The sequence below is a fragment of the Chamaea fasciata genome, unplaced genomic scaffold (genome assembly GCF_029207755.1).
Source record: "Chamaea fasciata isolate MVZ Bird 193981 ecotype frontalis unplaced genomic scaffold, bChaFas1.0.hap1 SCAF_2, whole genome shotgun sequence".
Taxonomy (NCBI): Eukaryota; Metazoa; Chordata; class Aves; order Passeriformes; family Sylviidae; genus Chamaea; species Chamaea fasciata.
In genome coordinates, this window is record NW_027094087.1 from 48,398,735 (window position 1) to 48,421,864 (window position 23,130).

Consider the following 23,130-nt stretch of genomic DNA (forward strand, 5'->3'; position numbering starts at 1 on the left):
TTTTTTAAATTCTTTGTATTAGTTTAATTTTTATTTTCCCATAAACTGAAATTCTAGGGTTTTTTTCTTTGCTGTGTCAGACAACAGAATGTGTCTGTGTCTGTCTTTGGGTGGTGCCATGGAGAGGCTCTAATGGTGGTTCACAGGTGGCTGCTTGATGCAAGGGCAGAATTGCATTTTCTGTACTCCTGTTCAAAGTCTCACTTCTGTGGTGACTGTAAATGCCCTTGTGTTGCTTTGTATCACTTTCCTGGTTTTTGGGGAAACTGATAAGGAGGAGCACTAAAATGCAGGCACTGAGTTCACGGGGCATCAGTTTTAGATGCGCAACTGGAAAGTAAGCCCTCATCTGACAGGAGTTTTTTAAAATTTTTCTCAGTAGTGCCAGTGGACACTACGAAGCTTTGTTTTGGATAGCTTTGTTTTTACTATATTATCTTTACTAATGAAAATATAAAAAGAACAGGCCATTTCTTTAATGTATTTACCAGTACATGATGGCTTTAAATTCCTGGATTTGTGTTTAGATAAATGTATGTGCTTATAACTCTCTGGTTTTTTGTTCATTTGTTTTTCCCTCAGAATTTAAACAAGCAAGCCTATGATTTGGCAAAAGCTTTACTAAAGAGGACGGCGCAAGCAATTGAACCATACATTACTAATGTAAGTGAGGACTGCAAACAAACATGGAAATCAATACTTCCTGTAACTGAACTGTGTTATAAAAAGAACGAATTGTATGAAAAAACAAAAAGGACTGAAACAATAACTTCTTACAGATTGTCAGTTTTCTTTGAGAGAATGATTGTGTTAATTAAGGAACCTGTCCTTTTGAGTCTAATTCTTTACCATATAGAAACTATTAAGTACTTAATACTTGAGATTTGGGAAATGCAATGGATAATTTACTTTCTGCTGTCTTGAAAGACCTTGTGATTCAATCCTTAGAGTGACTGGAAGACCAAGTGCATTTATATATATTGTTCTGATAAAGATATATAAACATTGTTTCTGTAGCAAAATTTGTCTTTTGGTGGGGAGATAAGACTATTTAGAGTGAAGAGAGTTGAAGACAGAGCAAAATTTTAGTGCTGTTATCACAACAGCAGAAGAGGAAGCAATCAAAGAATAGGTAGTAAAGAAGAAAATCAAGAGGATTGAGGATTGTAGCAGAGTTGAATGTAGACATCATAGACACTGTAATAGAAGAGGGATGAGGGATCAGAGCTCTAACTTGAGTTGCACAATAGAAAAAAAAACCCCTCTTTTCTTTTTTAAGCAGTTGAGGATTTAGCAGGTCTTACGGCATCTATCCAAAACCTCAGGAGCTTGAAAACAATAGAAAACCTTCAATGCTTTCTGTTACTTTCAGACTTGTAACACTTAGAAAGTGGGTACTTAGTGAGATTTTTAAACACTCTTACTTCAAACCTGCTGTGTTGCTACATGGGAATGTGTTTTCAATGTTGTTCCACCTGTAAGGTTAGATTACAAACTGGGTGAAGTTTTCTGAGCTTTGAGGAAGTCTGCACAATAAGAATCTTCCTTCATGGGAAGAATGCATGTAGAGTCTTCTTTTATTTTTTTCTTTCTCGCAGGAGAGAAGTCTTTTGCAGTTTTAATTTTTTTTTTCTTGAGGTACATTAAAAACACAGTAACAGTTATTTTCCTAACCAGGATTATCTGTGTCCTGGCAACTCTGTATACAGAAAAGCAAAACATTTCTTCAAGACAGTATTTAACTTACAATAAAATGTGCAGTATTATGTATATTCCTCTTTAGTTGCTTCTTACCCATCAGAGAGGACATAGTTGAAAATAGTGTGGAAATATTTTTTTTAATGAGAGAAGTATGAAGTTTCTCTCAAATACGCCAAGTTTACTGAGAAGGAATATTTGCTTTACAGTTGCATTATGTTGCTTGTAAATACAAATTCTGGAACAACCAGTTACCAAATCCTATTCTTTTACTTTCAACTCATTATCCTGTCAGCTTATCCTCAGTAGTTTAGTAATTAGCCAGTTGTTTCAACCTTGCTTTAAATATTAGAATACTTTTCAAATTACTGTTTTCAGTAGTGGAATAACTCTGAATATAACCCCATTATTAAAAGATATGATGCATTGAAACTCCTTTAAAGTTGTGTTTCTTAAATTATTTTTAGGCCTGCTGGACTAAACATTATGTTTAATGTGTTTTCCTTTATGTATAATACTTGATAGAAGACAATGATATTTTAAGACTTCTGCTGTGGAAATCTGATTTATGTGTGCCACTTTCCATCCTTTTTCTTTTAGTAGTAAAATTAACTTTTTAATATTAAAAGTGATTTAATGTTTTAGAATTTAGAAGAGTGCACGTATAGTCTCGTTGTTGATGTGTAATCTGTTTTGTTTTCCAGTTCTTTAATCAAGTCCTCATGCTTGGTAAAACATCAATTAGTGACCTGTCAGAGCATGTCTTTGATTTGATTTTGGAGTTATACAATATTGACAGCCACCTCTTGCTTTCTGTTCTACCACAGCTCGAATTCAAACTTAAGGTAAACACTTCCTACCCTTTCTGTGTATTTGAAACATGTATGCTTTGACCATTATTGTTTTGGTTTTGTTTGTTTGGTTTTTTTTACTGACAAGTTCTTCGGATTACCTTCTCTGCGTTGTTTAAAGGAAAACCCATAAAACTCCTCAAAAATGTAATTTAACTTCAGGTGTATTAACCTACAGTATGTGTGTGTGTATATATTTGGGATTTGGTTGGTAGATGGTTTTGACTTGTATGTTTCAAGCAATAACACCATTTTTTGGGTGACTTGAGAATTTGACCCATTTTATTTCTGGGTTTACTTATTATTCATTGTGAAAGACCTAATATTTTGAGTATATGTACACTAATAACTTTGTCCAAATTGTAGTTCTGTGACAGATGTAGGCAGACAACTGGAATGCATCTGTATGTCTTGTAGTAATTGCTGCAATGATGTTTTCAGGCTCGTTTCATATGTCTGGAGGATAGCAGGTGCTAGCTCTCTATTTTAATGGGTATTTTTCTTTCTGACTTCCTTTTGAAAGTGTCTCCATCGCTTGGACAAATGCAATGTAGTAGTTGGTTCTCCCTTTATTTTGCACTACTTTTTTTTCTATCATCTGTCATTCCACAGGATTTCTGTGAGGAGTGTGATTAGATTAATACTAGTCCATTTGTATGTGATCTGTTACTAAACTTGAGAGCTGATGTGCAATGGGCCACTTGTAAGTTTGAATGTATTTTTATTAAAAAGGACAGATTTTAGGTTTGTAGCACCTTTGGCCTCTTCTTATTGTAATATTTATTATCATAGCGGCTTGTTCATGCCTGTTAATTTTCCCTGATGTTGCTAGTCAGGCACGCTACACTTGTTGGGTGAGGGTTTTTTAAATGTTTTTATCACTCCATTCACATTTCCAAGAGAAGTGGGGTTCAATTTACTGCTTGCTGTCTGTGTCTTCCAAGTAGACCTTTTTTCAGCCTTTAATTCCTGTTCTTACCGGTGACAAACAATTATCATTCTCACTCCAATAAAAATAGTACTTCTGCAGCTGTAGGTATTCTTCAGGATATTTGATGTTACCTGCTACCATAATAGTATATAATTGCAGTACGCTTCCCATCTTGAAGTCCACTAAATTTAGCAGGTTCTTAACTTGTTGTCCTACTTCCTTCATTGACTCATAGTTCATGATTTTCAATACTGATGTAATTTTAAATATTTTTTTGTGCTGTTTTCAGTGTGTTTTTTGGTTTTTGTTAACTCTTTTGCCACACTGGAAAAAATTTTGGTCTGTTTCTTCAGCTGGTTGATTTCAGCCCTAAGCATTTCTATGTTTTCTTTGTACTTCTTAATTTACAGCACATTTTTTAATGTTTGCATTTCTGTTCTTTGTTTAGTATGCTCTTTTTAGATGATGTACATGTATTTTGTTGCTTTCTGTCTCCTTCATCCTTAGTGTAGTTTTTTCACTGTGGTCTGAACCCTTAAGGGTAAGTGGTTCATACTTGATATCTGCAAGATTCAGTTTAACAATGTTTCCAGGAGATGTGTATGTTTTCATAGTTACATTCTTACCACTCTTACTTATTGATGTATTCTTGAACTCAATATACTTTGTAGCTATTCCAGAAGCACTGTAATCATCTTGTTACTCCAGGTGTGTGTTTTGATACTTTAGGTTATAAGAAAAAAAAAAAGGCCTATTTTTCCCCCATTGGCTGTCAAATGACCCATCTTTCAAAGAAGAAAAAAAGCACCTCTTTTTGGAATAGGGTACACCGAGTTTAAATTTTGAGATGCTGGAACTGGTTCCCTTGGGAACTTGTGGGTTCTTCATCTCTGGAAGTTTTTAAGGCCACATTGGGTGGGGCTTTGATCAGCCTGGTCTAGTGGAAGGTGTTTCTGTCCATGGCAGGGCGGTTGAACGATGTCCTTATAAGTCCCTTCCCACCCAAATCATTTTATGGCTCTAAATGAGTTGAGGGTTCTTAAACTTCTTTCTGTGGTGAGAACAGTATTTTGAAGATAACTGTTCTAAAATATTGATGAAATATAGTCAACCTGTGTTTTTTTCTGAGATTGACACAAGTTCATTCTACATGCAGACCTGCCAGCAATGGTTAAATACTTTCCACTCCAACAATAGCTTTAGCTTTATTCTGAACAGCTGCAGCAAGTGTCGACATTTTTTAATTCACTTTATTCAGGTAAATAGCTCATTAGTGTGTTGAGAAGAGAGTGTGATTTCAATGAAACTCAGAGCGATTATGGTTGAAGACAGCTAATTTTTTATTGCTTTGAGTGAGAAGAAACTGGACAGCAGTAACCCTGTTAAGCTTGCTGAAGCCTTGGGTCAGGTGGCTGATAAAGGAAAAAAATGCATGATAGCCCATACTGAAAACTGGGAGAGGGGAGTTGTCTTTTTCAATAAAGGTGAATAAAAATTAACAGTAGCCAAGAGCTTCAGTGAGCCCTGCATATCATTCAAAGCTTGATTCAGTGATTTTGTCTTTTTCTGGATTTGACACATAGTACTGTGTCTTTGTATGCCCAGTTAAGGAGCTTTGTCCTTCTGAGCTCACTTACCATGGACACTAGATATTTAAATAAAAGTTTGTAAAGTATATTTAGATCAAATACATAGTTTCATGGGAACATCCAGTTTCTGTTCTATGAAATCGCCTGATTTGGCTCTTGAATACAGAGTTGTGATAATAGAAGGCAAACTAGACACAAATACTCCAGTAGTGCTTAGGAGGTAGTGGGACAGTTAGTGTTTTCCAGAATGTCATGTTGCTGCTTTGCTGCTTAGGAGATTTGTATTATTCCTTAGCAGATGATCACAGAATCAGAATACCAGATTGGAAGGGACCTCAAGGATCATCTGGATAAAATTTTTTTGGCAAAAGCGCAGTCTAGACAAAATGGCGCAGCACTCTGTCTAGCTGGATCTTAAAATGCCCAATATTGGGGAATCTACCATTTCCTGTGGCTGATTGATCTCACGGTGAAAAACTTTCCTCTTGTGTCCAGTGTTGAAGGGAAGCTGTGATTGTGTGAACAACTGAGTTGTGGAGATGTGCCAAAATGATCTCATCTTGCATACATTGAACACATGGAAGGGAACGTATTATCTGTGCTTTACAAAGCCAAATTTAGTAATTTTCTTTGTATTTTTGAAAATACACATTTCTTTTTTGACTTCAAAAGCAGAAAGTGAAAACAAATTTTGGTCAGATTAAGTACACACTCATGATAGACTTATCTGAGAAAGACATCAAGTATTGTAGCTCACTTGAAAGCTGAGGTGCAAGCTTCATTTCAGGTGTAAAACTGCATGAATTTGAATGGATTCCTCCTGGTATCAGCAATGTTACCTCTAGTTGCACATTTTGTACATGAAACAGACTGTCTGTGTAATATCTTATTTCTTTGCTTCTAAACATTTAGCCCTGAGAAAAGGAGGCTTGAGGGAGATCCTATCACTCATTCTACAACAACCTGAAAGGAGGCTGTAGCAAAGTGGGGGGTGTTGGTCTCTTCTCCCAGCTAATAAGTGACAGGACCAGAGGAAATGGCCTCGAGTTGCACCATGGGAAGCTTAGATTTGGTATTAGGAAACATTTTTTTACTTTAAGACTTGTCAAGAATTGGAACAGGCTTCTTAGTGGAATCACTCTCTCTGAAAGTTTTGAGAAGGGAAGTGAATGTAATAGTTTCTTTGTAAACATGGTGGTGCTTGATTAATTGTTGGATTCAAGGATCTTTAGGATTTTATTTTTTCCAACCTTTATGACTCTATGATCCTATGGCTTTGTGGCTTGCTTTGAAAATGGAGTGATAATGGTTTTCCCCTAACCACCAGGTGAGCTTCACTGAGCCATCTCCACTGCCTTCTGGTTCATTGGCCTGCCTTGTTCCCAGTCTCTGGGGGTGATGAGAGTTTGAGCATGTAAACAACCATCTTTGAGTTTGTGACTCATTACCTGACAGGATAAAATCTCTTGCTCTCCATCTCTGTGAAATTTTTTGTGCTCTTTCTGGCAGTAAGCTTTCTGGTGTATCTTCATGAGTTTAGGGTTGTAGACTGTCTGTGTCTTTGAATGGGGGTAGAATTGAAGGGCTTTCTCATCAGAGACCAAATAAATTTTTGACTATGTATAGATGGATTAAAGACTCTTAGCATGAAACTTGTGAGAAAGTGTAGGTGCCTCAGAAATACTGTTGAACCTACTCACTATTTGGGATGTAAACGATGTGGCCACCTAGTGTTGAAGCACCTTGCCGTTTTGGTACAGCAGTAAAGGCACAGGTAAAGGCTTTCTCTCTGTGCCACTCCTCCTCCCCTCAAGTAGGCTGAGTAGAAAGAAGGTTGACAGGGGAAATGTGCTCAGCGATAAAAGATCAGTGAAAGGAGAAGGAAAGGATTAATTTGTGTTCATGCTGTTTGTCTTTTCAAATGAGCCCTCTATGAGTGGAGACCCTGCTTTCCAGGAACTGCCAGGACATCTCCCTGCCCATGGCAGGTAGCGAATGAATTCCTCTTTTTGCTTTGCTTGCACACATAGCTTTTTCTTTCCTATTGGGCTCTTGTCCTCTTGATCTGTGGGCATTCTCTTCCCTTCCTCACTCTGTTGGAGAGAAGAATGAGAGGGGAACTTGGTGAGTGTTTGGCTTTTGGCTGGGGTCAACCTGCCCCACCTCTATAGATTTATGTAAAGGAAAAGCTCCTGTGTTCTCAGGTGGCAGAACTCTGTTGTTATGCTCTGTAAGACCTGTGTGAAATCATGGCTGCATCTTAATAGTAGTTTGGTTTTTTGCCTGATTATGGAAAAGAGTCTAGGAAATGAACAGGAGAATGAGGACTATATTTATTTAATTTGACCTCTTCTTTGAGGGTCAGTCATTTGTGCCTGATCTTGGTTTTTTTAAGGTGGTGTGTTTAGAGATTTAGTACTGGCACAGAAGCATTATGGCTAAGAATGTATTATTGTATAGGTCAGCTTGTAGAAGAAACTGAAGGAAAGAAACTTTTTTCAAATTTCATACTTGAATTTTGAAAAATTTGTTACAGAAAGCAAATAACATTTAAATGTTCAGGAGAATGGAAAGCTCATGAATGGACTGTTTTAGAAATAATTGTCATGGGGTTTAAGCTTTTATCTTACTGTTTTACTGAACCAGTATGATGTAATTAATAAAGTCAATAAAAGGTTAACTTCTTATTTTAGAGCTGCCTTTCTTCCTGGATCTGGTGATTAAAATTTACAGAAGTTTCAGGTTACATGTCCACCTCTTACTCTCAAATCTCTCCAAATCCTGAGTGCTGCCTATTCTTTTGGGCTCAGTACGGGTAACAATCTGACTGGCTTCAGCTGCTCTTACTGGCAGACTCAAATGTCTAGGCCAAAGAGCAGCTGCCTGTATGCTGGGACCATGTATGAAGAACTGAAAATATCCATGTTCGGTGTCAATTTGTATTGACAAGTCATGATGGAGCGCTATTAAGAGTGCTGGATTTACTTGAGAGGTGAAGGGTGTGACTCCTCAAGTAGAGTGTCTCGTAGAATGGAGAAAGACTGAGATTTTTTTCAGACTTTGATGCTCCCTTTTTTCACCCCCAGAAAAAGAGTGGAGATTAAAGTAGAATAAAGGAGAGAGACTATAGCAGCAATGTATTCATTCAGTAAGTTGAGGCTTATTTTTGTTAACCCTTGGAGTGTATATAACTGTTTCAAGGAAGCCAACACCAGGGCACAAAAGTTAGAAAGGACCAAATAATTATATACCGAGGTCCATAATCACAAGTATTTGTTGTTTCTACTACAGGACTAGAAACACAAGTGGGTTGTCTTATAATTGGATTAGTGGCTGATACAGTGAAACCTTCTTCTGCAACTAATTAATTAAGGATATTTTAAGGGTTTTTTGTTTTCTGGGTTTGTTTTGTTCTGTTTGGCTGTATTATTTTTCCTCTATATTTCTGGCTGTATAATTAAGTAGTTGAATGTTTAGTGTGCTCCCAGCTCTTACGCCTAGCTCCTTCCTTCCACCTTCTGGAGCATCTTGCTCTGAGTCTGTTGATTACTTAAAAGAAAATTCAAGGAGGCTTAGTATTTTAATGTTTTGTTTGTTTAAACAAGAGTAGATAGGATGTGACTCATGGAGGCTGGACTAATGTAGGCAAAAAAAAAAATTAGAAGTTCTTAACCATGGCCCACAGAATAAGAATTTATAGTGTAATGGGCTGAAACTCATTAAGAAAAAACTATCATTTATTGCAGCTTAAGAGGAGGTGGTTGTAAAATGCTTTCAGTAACATCAATGTGAATGTTAATCGGAAAAAAATTAGTCAAATGCAAAAAAACATATTAATGGATTTGCTATTAATGCTTTGAATACTTAATGCTAAAGTGTATTCAAAATAATGAGTCTTTTGTAATGTAGTAATATATCACTGTTAGAAATTACTTCATCCTTCACTTCTCTTGCTCTGTTACTTTAAGGATTTTACAAATGCTTTTACTGTTCTTAGGGTTCTGAATTAAAAAGACATGCTGGGAAACGTTTCAGCCCTTTTATGGTATTGAGTCAGGAGAAATAGTTTGTCTCTAAAACTGTGGTGTCATATAAAATAATTCTGACAGCTATATTGTGCTCTTATTTCTTGTTCATGTTCAAAAGGGCATGCTGAACTACATAAGAATTCAAAGATGCTAGAAAAAAAGGCAGTATTCTACACAGTTCTTATCTTTTATCAGAAAAAAACAAGAAATAATAAGGGATTAATAATATCTTGAAAAGGTGTAGCTAAAATTAATTTATATTAATTAGGAATTGTTGCAGCCAATTGAATTTCCTTCCTTGGCTTTAATAAGCAAAGGAAAAAAATTGGTGATCAGTAAGTACATTCTGATCGCATAAATGTTAGCATACATTTCCAAAGGTATGAAGGTTCTCATACTGTGTTGTATTAAAGAATGTAATGCAAAACAATGATAAAACATGGCCTTCTCCAGTATATTTCCACTATCATTGTTAGTGTTCATTTTAAATATAAAAGAAAGACTATCTGTTGTACCTCAGCAGTTTTGAATATAGGCTCAAATACAGGACCTCATCCTATGGATCTCAGATCTTGGGTACTTAATCTGATGATCTCTGGAAACTTGTATTCTGGAAGCTGTTATCTTTAACTAATATTTTTAATTAAGCAATTAAGCACTGTTCTATAGAACTGTAAATTTTTATGTGCAGACAAGCATAGACTTGACTTTAGTAAGCTTTGTGTTGTGTCTGAATTTGTACAGGCATGTATCAGATTTCCTAACAATCAGTAAACTATAAATAAGTGTTAAAAAGATGTATTTTTCAGCTGGCTTTGTTCACAACATTTTTTGTCTCTGCATTGTTTTTCATTTTCACAGTCTTTATTATTTTGTCTTCTGACAAAGATAATGAAGAGTTTTTGTCTTGAGATAGGCATTAGTATATAAGAGAAGTCTGTTGAGCTGTATTGTGATATATCTAGACATACCTGAGTGTATTGGTATAAAAACTATACAAAACAGAAGTCTGGTTTTTGAGTTAGTTTTCCTTTTAAATTAAAAAAAAAATCTGTTCATTTTCCAGAGCAATGACAATGAAGAACGTCTGCAGGTTGTGAAACTTCTAGCAAAAATGTTTGGGGCGAAGGATTCGGAGTTGGCATCTCAAAACAAACCACTTTGGCAGTGCTACCTGGGGAGGTATATTCTGGTTTAGTTCCCTGTCCAGGGAGGAAAAACATTCAATGAAGTCAAATGCAGTTGGTTTGGGGTTTTTTTTAACATGACCCAGCTAAGTGTGAATTCCCTCCTGCTGCTTTATCTGAGATCTGGCAGCTAATGCTAAAGCAATTTTACACCTATCTTCCACATTTGTCATTCTGCAGAGTGAACGTTTACAAATCGTCTCCTTGAATGTTCATTGCTTTTCAAAAAATTATTGCTTTATTGCCATTGTCAAGAAAAAATGAATACTTTATTTTAATTTCTTCACAAGTGATGCTATTCAGTGATGGATTAATTTTAAAACAGCATCAAAAGACATTTTTAGTGTCAGGTGATATTGATACTGCTTTTGAGGCTTTTATGTGCTTGTGAGGCTTTTATACTCTTTGTGTATGAGTTTCAATTTTTTTTAATGGTAGGAGTACCTTAAAAGAAGTATGTAGTATTTACAATGCTGCAAACATACTTAGTCTTCTGTTTTTTTGAAACATTCTGCCAGTTTGAGGTAGAAAATACAGCTGGAGCTTGTAGTCAGGAGAAACTGAAGTTTGGCTACTAGAAAGAAAATACCTTTGATTTGAGTAAAAGAGGATGAAGTCTAAAAGGCATCACAAATACCATAGTTTATAATATAGCATTCAGTCATGAAAAGCAGAGTCCTCAAAGGAATGCTACTTTTAAGAATAAAAGAAATTTAATTGAAGCATGGTATTTTGCTTGAAAGTATACAACTATTTAAAACATGAAATGTCATCAAAAAATACCACATCTGATTGGGCCCAAAGGAAAATGCTTCATTGTGTTACAATGTGATTACGTGCATTTTATTCACAATAACTGTTTTCTACTAGTTATGAATCACATATATGCAGTTACTACTTCTAAAGATTTTCACAAATTTATAATAGCTGTGTTATTGAAGGAAGCATTCATTAAAATCTCTGGATTTTGAAAGCATACCTGACTTTTCCTAAAACAGGTATTCCTTAAAATCTATTTATTTGATAAATAAACATTTCAACAGCCACAGTGTTCTAAAATTACATTTTAAATTGTTTCATACCAAGGATTTTGAGGGTAGCTTGAAAATGCATTTAATTTTGCAAGAGTTGTCTGTAACTAAGCATCAACAGTTTTGTTAAAATGACTTATATAAAAGTTAAAAATGAGAAAATATTAGTTTTCAAGCATCAAATCTGATTTGGTCTTCTAAAGTGAAATCCTATTAATTGATTCATCTCAGAAGAAATTTGTAATAGACTAAATGTGTGTTTGTTTGTTTGTCATGCAGTATGAGTGTCACAGTCTTACAAAATTTTGAATTTCTGATACATGGCTTATGGTTAATTATGTGTAGCATTACACTAAAGGAATTAAAATATGTCACACATCTAATAGTTTTTTGTCTGGTTGGGAGTTTTTAATGTGTACCAGGAGAAGATAATTGTTTAAATGTTCAGAACATGTATCAACAAATGAGTTAAGGAAATTTTTTTTAAGCTGAAGACAACCGTGAAATCAGGGATCCTTTATGCGTGTAACCATGCATGGGAATCATAAAAAACATTCTCAGAAGTGTTTGATATTGTGTAGAAATTGAAAAATTGCTTTGGTAGAAGTGGAATTTTTGTTGTTGTAATTGATTGTCTTCTTTCTAACTAGGTTTAATGATATCCATGTACCTATTCGCCTTGAATGTGTGAAATTTGCAAGTCACTGCCTTATGAACCACCCTGATCTGGCAAAGGACTTAACAGGTATCAGTTTTATTATAATGTTAAAACACCGTTTAAAGTCTCCTGGAAGAGTCAAAAACGCCAGTTGTAATCCTTAGTAATACTGTCAGATGTTGTGGAGGATCTAATTGATGGTGGAGTTCTATGTCAGAGTCCCTGCTTCCGGTGTTGCTTCTCAGGCTGAGGGGGTTGTGCACAAAGAATGCCTCAGCAGAGAGATCTCTCTCCCTCTCATACAATAGTTGCATTCCCAACTGCTGCTGAAATTAAGCACCATGGGATCAGGTAAAGACAGCCTAACCTAATGGTCTTGCATTTATTAATTAGGGTGCATAGGGGAGACTTAAGTTCCATAAAGCTGAAATGTTTAAGTCTTATACAGCCACTATCTAAAACATAACAGTCCACATAACTGACTGCAGCTTCACAGTTCCACCTCCTTCAGATCGTACACGGCCTGTAATTCAGGAGCTCTGTAGGAAGAAGGCAACTGGCATCAATGGAAGCATTTGGTATTTGCTGCTCCCCATGTCTTAAAAAAAAAAGTGTAATTAATGAGAATTGATTGATTTGCTTTGTAAACTGTATCTTCCCCCCATCACTGAACTCCTACTTGTGTTTTTTTTGAGGCAATATCTTTGCCTAGTTGGTCTAAGGAGAGAGTTAAAAGGACTGTAAAGAGCATGGGATTGCTCTCCTGCTTGCTGAGTATTTGTCAAATTGGACACAGAGACAGGCTTGAGTCACCCTGTAGTTCCAGTGTGGTCCAGAGATTAGTTCTGTGGGTGGAGCGTGGAACACCAGGGTCATAGGTTTGATCCCCATATGGGCCATTCACTGAAGGGTTGGACTTGGTGACACTTGTGGGTCCCTTCCCAACTCAGAATATTTTGGTTCTGAATTGTTAAACCATCTTAAAAAACCCAAAAGGTTCTGGGTCTTTCCTTAATGGAATGGTAAAAATATTTTCATTTTTGATTATCAGAATTATATTTTCAATTTTTTTATTTTTTTTATTTTTTTTATTTTTTTTTTTTACATTGCAGAAAGACTTTGTGCCCCCTCTAATGGTATCCTCTGGGAAATGTAATTTTGCTTGCCCCTCCTCTCTCTCCCTACAGTGCTTATCAAAGTCAAATTGTTGAAAAATTTCTGTGGCTCACTGGTATTGGAGACAAGAATTGTTTTGTGTAATGGCAGTATTTTTCATTTGTTTTAGTTTATGTTCCTGTGAAACAAGAGGATTTTTTTGGATGTAAAATTTCATAGCCTCCATGACTGCAAAGCATTATTTTGAAATATGCTCTTTTGACACTTGGGCTGATTACCAGTAATGTTAATGGCCAGTGTTTCAGATGAGACTTGAAAATTTTCACTGGTCATTGAACAGTGATGAGAGAACAGTAACCTCTGGTTATTCCATTCAAAGTTTGAGTTTGCAAAGTTTCTTAAAGTTCTCAGTGTGATGCTGATGTATGCAGTGAACTGCAATCTTAACTTCTGTGTGTGTGTTCTACCCTTTTGTGCTTCTAAAATAACCTAAAATACCGCTAAAAAGATAAATGAACTTTGGTATTTTATTTGTCAGTTTTTTAAAGTGACAGTAGGTAGCTAACAAATTTGACAACTAAAAGTGTAAGTTTTCAAGTGTTGATAGCATAAGATTATTGGTCTTAGTCAATAAGTAGCAGTGTACCAGAATAATCTATAAGAATTATTTAGGATGGGTAAACTGGGATGTGTCTAAAGATGCATTATAGTTTGAAGTATTTCTTGATGTGTCCCTGCTCATGATGCTTATGTGGCTCATACAGTTGAGTGTTCCTGGAGCAGGTGAACTAGATTTCTTGTGGATAATACAGAAGTTGGGAGCAGGAGTGCAACTAATGTGCTCTAGAAGCCAAAGGGGATGGAGTCTGCAGGAAGAGAGTAGCCTCTAGCCTGATGTAAGACTTTAAAATGTATATGGTGTAGTTAGTGTGTTCTCAAGCACAGTCTGTTCTACTCTACAGATCCAGTCCTGCTTGGCTATGAGAGTTGCTAGTGTATACATAGTGTAACTACTATAAGAAATAATAATAAAAAAAATTGTAGCCACATAATTCTTATTTCAGTAATGCCAGTGATATACATATTTAATATTCTAAGCAAATACAAAGTTTTACTGACATTTCAGTTAGTCTTGGCGAAAACTATAGGTTTCTTACTGCTAATGCTTCAAACAGAATGAAATAGTATTTCTGTTTCTGTCTAGGGGGGAAAGTAGCTGAAGTTGTATACTTACACTTATTTTTTCCCCCAGAATATCTGAAAGTAAGGTCACATGATCCTGAGGAGGCCATACGGCATGATGTTATAGTATCCATAGTTACTGCTGCTAAAAAAGATCTTTTGCTTGTCAATGATCACCTGCTAAATTTTGTCAGAGAAAGGACACTGGACAAGCGGGTAAGACATAATTAGCATTGGTAATAGCTGTGTTTTGTACTTCTAAACTGTAATACTCACCGTTTTAAAAACCAGCACTTCTGAAAAATGCTGTACTGATTTTAAAATTACAAATGAAAACAATATAAAGCAAAAAATCTTGATGCAATCTATTTAGTGAGGTATCTTCTTCCCATGACTAGAATGCTACATTTTTCATTATGCTGTATTTTATTTAAGATGATATGATTTAAATAATTAAATTGGCTTCAACACAAGAATGTTGTTCCAGTTGTCTGGTCTAGTAAAACTTTTGAGTCAAATAAAACCATTTTAACAACATTCTAGCATTTTTTTAAGAAATTTTTGAGCAGGTTTCAGAATGTATTATATGTATTGTAGATAACCTGCTTTTAATTAGATCACTGAAAGACTGCAAATCAGTGTAGTCGCTTTCAGGTTTGAACACTCTTGAATTTTAGTTTGGATATAGTGCATTATGTGGTAAAATTTATGTGGTTTGCTACTGAATTTAAAGCATAGTAAACAGGTTTGTTGATGGCAAACTTCAGAAATTATCACCCAGTTTTATTTTTCAGTTGGTGACATGCTTTTTCTTGTTATCATAACAGAAATGCAGATACTGAGTATAGAGTGTGAGAAAGGGTGTTGGCTTAAATCTTTTATAATTCTAAATTCAAGAGGCATACTAGTAGAGTAGTTATTGGTGTTGAAAGGTTTAGTGTAATGAGTATGATGCCACATACATCCTAATGAGGAACTGTTGCACTCAGAACTCAGTTTAACTTTTTTGCGAATTATGTTATTTTGGTATAGAATAGGAAATGCCTAACAGAAAATTTTGCAGTCTCTTCAGTTTTAAATTTTGAACTGCTAAACTGGCTGCTATTTCTTTTTGTCAAGTGGAGAGTGAGGAAGGAAGCTATGATGGGACTTGCACAGATATACAAGAAATATTCATTGCAATCAGAAGCAGGAAAAGAAGCTGCAAAACAGATATCATGGATCAAAGATAAACTTCTGCATATATATTATCAAAACAGTATTGATGACCGGTAAGTTAATTTTAAAAGCTGGGTGATTCAGTGGCTAAGTGTTGTAACTTGTTATAAAGTTGTGTTATTCCTTTGTGTTCTAGTGCTGATGAGAAGGAGGAATCTTGATAATCCTGTATGTTTTGATTCTATGTTATATAGCTGCAGCCAAATGCTGTTCTGTGTTCTCTTCTACTTTATTTTTTTATTTTTTATTTTAAGGCCGAAAGTAGTTCTAAAGGGTGTGAGAGGTTGGAATATTTCAGAAGTCTTAGGTGTACTTTGCCACTGCATCAGTAGAGGGGATTTTTGTTTGAATTTCAGTAACTTGTTAATTTATATATTAAAATTTAGTAAGTAAACGTGCTAGAATAATGTTGATTTAGATTTGCGTGTTCCTGTGTGTTTTAAAGATAGCACATGACAATGGGCAAGCCATATCACTCTGCAGAAAGTTAGGTTTCTGTAACACAGAAGCTGTGATTTAGGGCCTTGTCCTGGATTTGTGGTGAAGGCAGTGCCTCTGTCATACCAGCTGTAGTCTTGTATATGGTTGTTGGTATTGAAAAAGAGATGGTTGCACACGGGTAACAAGTCTGGGAACAAATCTGCCTTGACTAATCAAGGTCATTGTGTTGGCTTTGGAAGTGAGCCTTCACAGTGTATTCAGATACAAGTGGCCTTGCAAACCTATACAAGTCTTTCCAAAAATTCAAAACCTCAAAAAGTTATCTTCAAAACAAGTAGTTATTTCATGGTACCTTACATGGAAATGGACTGTCTGGATCCTTACATCCAATCTTAACCACTGACGTTTTCCTTAAACTTTTTAAACTAGCTGGATTTGAGTTTTGATCACCTGCTCCAACTGTGCATAAGGAATTTTGTTTTCTTTTCCAGCATAAACATACATGATGGTTTTTACCTGTTTGCTCCATTCTATTAATATTGATCTCATTGTTGGACCTCAGTCTTGGACTTCTTGGAATTTAGGAGTAGCGTGTGGGCTTGGTTTCCCTATTTTTTTTTCTTCTCAGGCTTTTCTAGGTAACTGTCAGGCCTGCCCTCTCCTCCTTTTTCCACAGAAGGAACTTCATGTTACACAGAAGATTTTAATAATTCCCTTAGGAATATACCTGCATTTATATTGCAGAAGCAAAAGTCATGGGATAAACTCAGGCTGTGGGGAAGGGGCCAGAAAAGGGCAGAAGTGAATTCTCCTTCTGGGCTTCATGATATTGTGTGATAAAATCAACATGATATTTCTTTTCCTATAAGCATTATTATTAGTAGTAACAGTATTATTTTAGGCCAATTAATTTGGGTCAATTCATGAATTTATCCCAATACTGACTCATAATAAAATTAAATGATACCATCTTATTGGGTTGATAATTAATATCTTTCTCAAATTGTTTGGTTTCTTCTAGATAATACATCTGATTTTGATAATGTTATGTCATCTGTTAAATCTCCTACTGCCAGCATTAACATTGAGTTTTCTATAATGATAATTTTATATTTAATTTATGCTGAGTTACGTCAAATAACTTGACCCTTTAGATTTTTGAATATCCCCATTTTTTTATGCAACAACTGATGTCTATATGGGGCTGAGAATTTTTGAATTGATGTTTCAACAGTTCCAGGCCTTGTTCTTCCTGCAAAGCTTAAGTGTCTTAATCCTGTCTTTCAGGTTACTTGTTGAACGCATTTTTGCTCAGTACATGGTCCCTCATAACTTGGAAACGAACGAACGAATGAAGTGTTTGTATTACCTTTATGCGACACTGGACTCAAATGCTGTGAAGTATGTACTGCTTTTTACTACTTGCAAAATAATACAAATACTATTATTGTAAAGTAGTTCTGAATTGTTATGAGTAGCCTAAGTCAGTGGACAGAAATAGTTTATAAACTATTAGAAAACAGAATGTGGAAATAATATCTATTTTTTGAGTGAGATTTTGAAAAACCCTAAGCTTAAAGGGTGTTTTCTAACAAGATGCAGTACATTTCAACCCTAAACAGCTATAAAAAGTAGTGTCAAACATCTGGAAAGAAGCTTGAGTGCATGCCAGTCCTTTTTTGTGTGCAAAGAGATAACATAGATATGGTAGGTCAGCCCTAATCTTACCTGACAACTTCTTAATTAACAAACTGCTTGTTGCAGCAGCCAAGGTGACTTAAGAATGAGAAAAAATTATTGTTTGTCTTTCCTCCTTCCATTATTATTACATTATGTGCCTTCTCCAGCTTAAAATGAGTACATTTAACTAATTTAACTAACAAGAGTTATACTGCTGTAATAGTCACAGTTGGATTAATTTTAGATAGTTTTACTTTGTTTTTTGTGTAGTAGTTCTCAGTTACTTCAAAATCAAATAGAGGGTTGTTTTTTTTTCCTGTGAAAGAGACTAGAAAAGGCTTTGTATGTGAATGCCTTAAAAGATCCCAAAGCCTTCCAATACTACAAAAAACTGATATTGGAATCCATTGAATTTCTTGTATTACCTTTCCAAAGATACAACAACTATAACAGACTGAAATCATTAATCGTATATTAAAAATAAAAAGTTACTGTTCTAGTAATGCAGAATGGATTCTTTTAAGTTACTTGTTATTTCAGGCAGCAGGTAACTTCTGAATTCTACAGTTCTTGTGTGCAGCAGTACTCATTTTAAAGACATAATTTATTCAGTTATTTACATAGAAATGATTTTTTTACTTGTGGATTCTGTAAGTTTTGTAAATGCGGCTGTGACCCTCTATATGGTTTACTATTCCTGGAAAGTGTGCTAATTTTCTTTCATGCATCTCTTATAAGCTTAATCATGTCCACTTTTCACAGTTTATTCATCTAGTAGCTGCTTCCTATCTGCAAGAAAAATATTTGTTTTGGTGATAAAAATCTTAGACATCTGCTTTAATCTACTTCTTGGTATGTTTTTAGAAGAGTCATTTCGGGCTTGTACAAATGAGTTCTTAATGGACCAGAGATTAGTTATTTCCTTCTTCTTTGAAAGGCAGTGTACTTGAGCATCTGAAATGACACTCGTTTCAAAATCTCACTTTGTTTCAGTCTAATACGACCAAGCAAATTTTCCATATTACCCTACTAGGAAATATTTGCCCTTTGCTCACACAGCAGTGAAAGTTTAGGTGATACGTACATTTCTGAGTCTGAAATTGAAAAGACTGTAAAGACTCATTTTGGACAGTTGTGTTATTCCTTGAATAGAAAATTTTGACAATTCTTTTAATTTTTTCTATTTTTAGAGCATTGAACGAAATGTGGAAATGTCAAAATCTGCTACGACATCAAGTAAAGGATTTAGTTGACCTAATAAAACAACCCAAAGTGAGTTCAACTTATCTTTATTCCCCAGTGAATATGCAGTTTTAGGTAATGTACTGTTTTTAAACAACCCAAAGTGAGTTCAACTTATCTTTATTCCCAAGTGAATATGCAGTTTTAGGTAATGTACTGTTTTTAAATTCCCTTTATTTGGCTATCTCAAGCTTATTTGTAATAGCAGGTTGAAAATATTGTGAAAGTTAACTGATACTCCATTAGACTACATTTGCTGAAGGAAATGTGTATACGTTGTGTTTGTAAAATTGAAGAGGAAAAGGCTATTACAGAAGTTCCTAAAACGTTTTGCCAGTAATTTAATACTAAAATATTTTGTCCCAGTGTCCCATCTTGCCAGGACAGGGAGAAAGCAGCATATTTTTTTTTGACTGTGAAATTAAGTAATTAAGAAAAGGTACCTATATGAACCCTCTTAAATTGTTATCTTATGTGTAATTAGTAACTTTGAAGAAATTGAAATATTTTTGTTCCAACAGGACACTTGTCCCAACAGGTTACTTGTTTCTCTTCCCTCTCAGAAATTTCTTCAATAATGTACTGGAGATACCAGACTACAATTTAATTTTCTTGTTTACAGATTTTCTTAGAAGGAAAAATGAAAATTTATTGAGCATTTAGGATATTCTCATCAAGTGAATTTCAGTTTGTTTCAGTTACATCTGTGTTCATACTCATGTTTGGAGTTGGGAAGTTATAAAACTAAATTCTTGATATAGTGTGGAATATAATTAAAACTTGGCTTTAATGCTAGAAGTTTGATCTGATGCTTTTTTAACAGAAATATTACAGAGTAGGAAATGTTGCCATGCTCAAATTGCTATGTGTCTGTGTGTGTGATTTTTATTTTCAGTATGTGTATATAGTTGTACTGAGGTAAATTTAAGGATTATCCATTTGCTGGAATTACCTGAACTAGGAAGAGTGGGCAGCTGTGTGGTTGGATTATCTAATGTATCTGCTTAGAAATGCTAGTGTCATGCCAATAGGGAGAGACTGCAGTGAAATTAATAATTTTGACTCAGTGCATTAAAAACATGCTGTAATGTATTAAATTTTTAGTGCAGTAAATGCTAACACAACAATACTTCATTGTATTTTGGTGACTGTATTGAAATGCTTTTCATGTACTGTTTAATGTTCTTTGGTGTAGGTTAAATACATCTATGCATTTAATACATGAGTTAGTTCCTTGATATTTTCTGCTTTTCAGCTGAAAGTGAAATTTCAACTTCACCTTTTGTTTTCAGGGAGTTGTGAAAGTTCTTTCTCAGTTGTAAAATATCAAATATGATATGGAATTTGCCAGGAAGATTTTGATGCCAGCATAGGCATTGCATTCAAGACAGTGCATGCTTTTGACATGCTTGCATTTGTCTATCTGGATTTTATCCCATTTTTTGCTCTTAAAGGCTAATTCTCTACACTTGGATATTCTCTTGAATAACAGGACTACATGGGAGAACTTAGATGGCTTGTGATAGCTCAGAGCAGGGAAGAGATGTGCCTGAGGGGGAGCTGAACGCTGTTTTTCAAAGTGTTCATTTGTTTGCTTTTATTTCTCAATACCAGAATAAATAAGTAAAACTTCGTGTAAGTTGACATAATCAATTATGTAAAATTTCCCAACTCAAAACTGTTTTGCTGCCTGCAGTGGCACCTCAGACTATCACATGCAGCCCAAGTAGTAATCGAGACAAATATCCATCAGCAATTCAGAGCTATGTAAACATTTCTTCCTTTCAGGGAACAAAACTGAGATTAAATCGTAACCTGTTAGAAGATGACTTTGTGTGCTTTTTCACGTCTAATTTCTTAATTTAATCATTATGGCTTAGTTGTTGATTTGTTCTGCAGTTGTTGTCCCTGTGCCAAGTGTAGGCATTGTGAGAGCTCTCAGAGATAAACAGGAATAGGACAAGAAATAGTGTACGGATGTTACCACAAAGAAACTTTGATTAGGTAGTAAAAAAATAAAAATTGCAGTAAGGGTAATCAAATATGGGAACAGGTAGCCCAGAGATGCTGCAAAATCTTCATCCTTGTAAATATTTAAAATGCAACTGAAGTTTGCCTGAAGCAAAACCTGATCCTGCTTTGAGTAGGCAGTTCAACTGCATGACCTAAAGTCACTGCCAACCAACATTATTCTGTAACTATAAATCTTTGAACTTCCCAGTCTACCTTTCTGCCATTTACTGAAACTCTGTGGGCATCCTCCTTTTTTCCCCCTCTTCAAAATCTGCTCAGACGAAGCACTACTGAGGAGGCTGAAAATGTGTTAAGGAACTTTTTATTGCTGTTGGTCATAATTTCCCCTGACTTAAGACAGAAGGGGCATCAAACTTGCCTTTAAGACGAGTTACTTTTCTGAAGAGTGAAAGCATAAATCACAGCTCCTTTTGTTTTCTCCTACAGCAGTGGTATACAGAGAAATAAAATACATAACCTTCCCTGCTCATATGTAGAAAAGTAGGTGAATGCTGGTTTGTGTCTGTTGTAGTATGATCTTCATTTGCTGCAGATGAATGCATGATTATGAAGATCAAGTGCCACGTCAGATTTTCTAAAAAGAAATGTTTTGTCAACTTCTTTAATCTGTCATAATTCAATAGAGTTATACTACTGCGAGTTAAAACTTCTGCCTCAGGTTATTTGATGTTTGGCTGAATTACTAGTAGCTTGCTCAGTCCTTTTTGGTGGGAGCGTTAGCTGGTACTTGAAGACTTAGCTAGTATTAGGAGACCAGAGCAGTCAGGATGAAAGAAACTCCGCAGAGCAGTTTTTGTTTTTCTCCTGAGTCACAGGAGGTTCAAATATGGGAAATCTGTATCTGCTGACAGCATTACTTGAATCTTGTAAATGCTATCTGATTTCTGTCTTCTATCGGTTTTTTTGTCTGTCTGTGAGTTCAGCTGTGACAGCTAAGAGCCCTGAAAATGATGCCATTCTTCTGAGACTACACACTGCAGAAATAGCCCATTTGTGTTGTTCATAAGTTACATGGCAGATTGAAAAGTAATAAAAGTATTTTGTGTAATTGATGCTGTAGGGATGATCTACCTTTTACTTCCTGTGTCTACATTGAATCTGCAGTGGTGGTTTTTTATTTCTCACACACTGATGTGTTAGCAGAATGGATGCTGACTTGTTAATGCAGTCTGGAATCGTCCTCACTCAATATTCAAATGGAAATAAGTAATGTAAAAATTTTACTTAATCCATTTTTCTTTTGTGACTTGCAGACAGATGCCAGCAGTAAAGCAATATTCTCAAAAGTGATGGTTATAACAAGTAAGTCAGTAAAAGTATTTACAGTGTCTATAAATTACAGTTGAACTATATTGCTTTCTTGCTTTAAAAATCTTTTGGGGTGAATTTATGAAAAGACATTTTGCAACAGGTAAAATTTAAAGCAAATCATGATAATTGTGATGAAGCAATATGCTTTTAAGGATGAAGGCAACTCTAAGCAGAATTACTGTCTTACTGTAAGAAGTCATCAGTCATGAAGCCTATCACATAGCATTTTGGCTGCATTGTGGACTAATGCAAGGTCTTGATGATCTAGCGTGTTCATGTCTATTTTAGCATTTATTATAGACTATATATTCATAGATGTTAACTTAACTACTAAGCTATGTACTAACTGACCTGTCTTCAGAGATTTTAGTATTGCAAGTATCATTGGAATGCAAAAGAGTTTGGATTTCAGTAGCAGGGAAAGCACTTTAAAAACTGAAGAACTCCTGTGTGAACTGAACTATTGACAAGGAAATACCCACCAACCCCAAAGTAACACTTTTTGTTCTCCAGGCCCACTGTGTCAATAGCATTTAAACTAGTATGAAGAAAAACTTGCTTTACAATTCTGAAAATTGGTTTTCAAATCCACCTTTTTAAAAATGCCATCTGTTCTGGCAAAAAAAATACTACATAAGACTATGCACATTTTTGAAAGTAATGCGGAAGAAAAAAATTAACCTTGCTGCTTCGTTGGCCATGATCACAATCCTTTTTTCTTCAGTTTGTATTTTTTCTCAAGCTTTTAGTTCTGGATTGTATTTTAAAAAAATCAATACAGCAAAGCGAATTCATAATAGAAATTGTTTTGATCTAACCATACTGTAGTGTTACACCACATTCTCTACCAGCTTTGCTTAACACTGGCTGGACCAAAAATGTGAAGCATCTTAAATAGTAGACTAGTCCTTTGCCAGCAAATTGCCTTGCTAT

The 23,130-nt window shown here is 35.2% G+C and overlaps 1 protein-coding gene across 3 annotated transcripts in view; it reads left to right on the forward strand.

Annotated features, from left to right (window-relative positions):
• PDS5B (PDS5 cohesin associated factor B) overlaps nt 1–23,130 on the forward strand; it is a 98,797-nt gene that overhangs the window by 36,115 nt on the left and 39,552 nt on the right. For all 3 annotated transcript variants that reach the window (XM_066175989.1, XM_066175987.1, XM_066175988.1), the window contains exons 7-15: nt 583–663; nt 2,403–2,543; nt 10,164–10,279; nt 11,966–12,060; nt 14,342–14,487; nt 15,391–15,542; nt 17,218–17,331; nt 18,801–18,882; nt 22,140–22,188. In XM_066175989.1, coding sequence (XP_066032086.1) covers nt 583–663; nt 2,403–2,543; nt 10,164–10,279; nt 11,966–12,060; nt 14,342–14,487; nt 15,391–15,542; nt 17,218–17,331; nt 18,801–18,882; nt 22,140–22,188 — 976 coding nt within the window. The remainder of the gene's footprint in view (nt 1–582; nt 664–2,402; nt 2,544–10,163; nt 10,280–11,965; nt 12,061–14,341; nt 14,488–15,390; nt 15,543–17,217; nt 17,332–18,800; nt 18,883–22,139; nt 22,189–23,130) is intronic.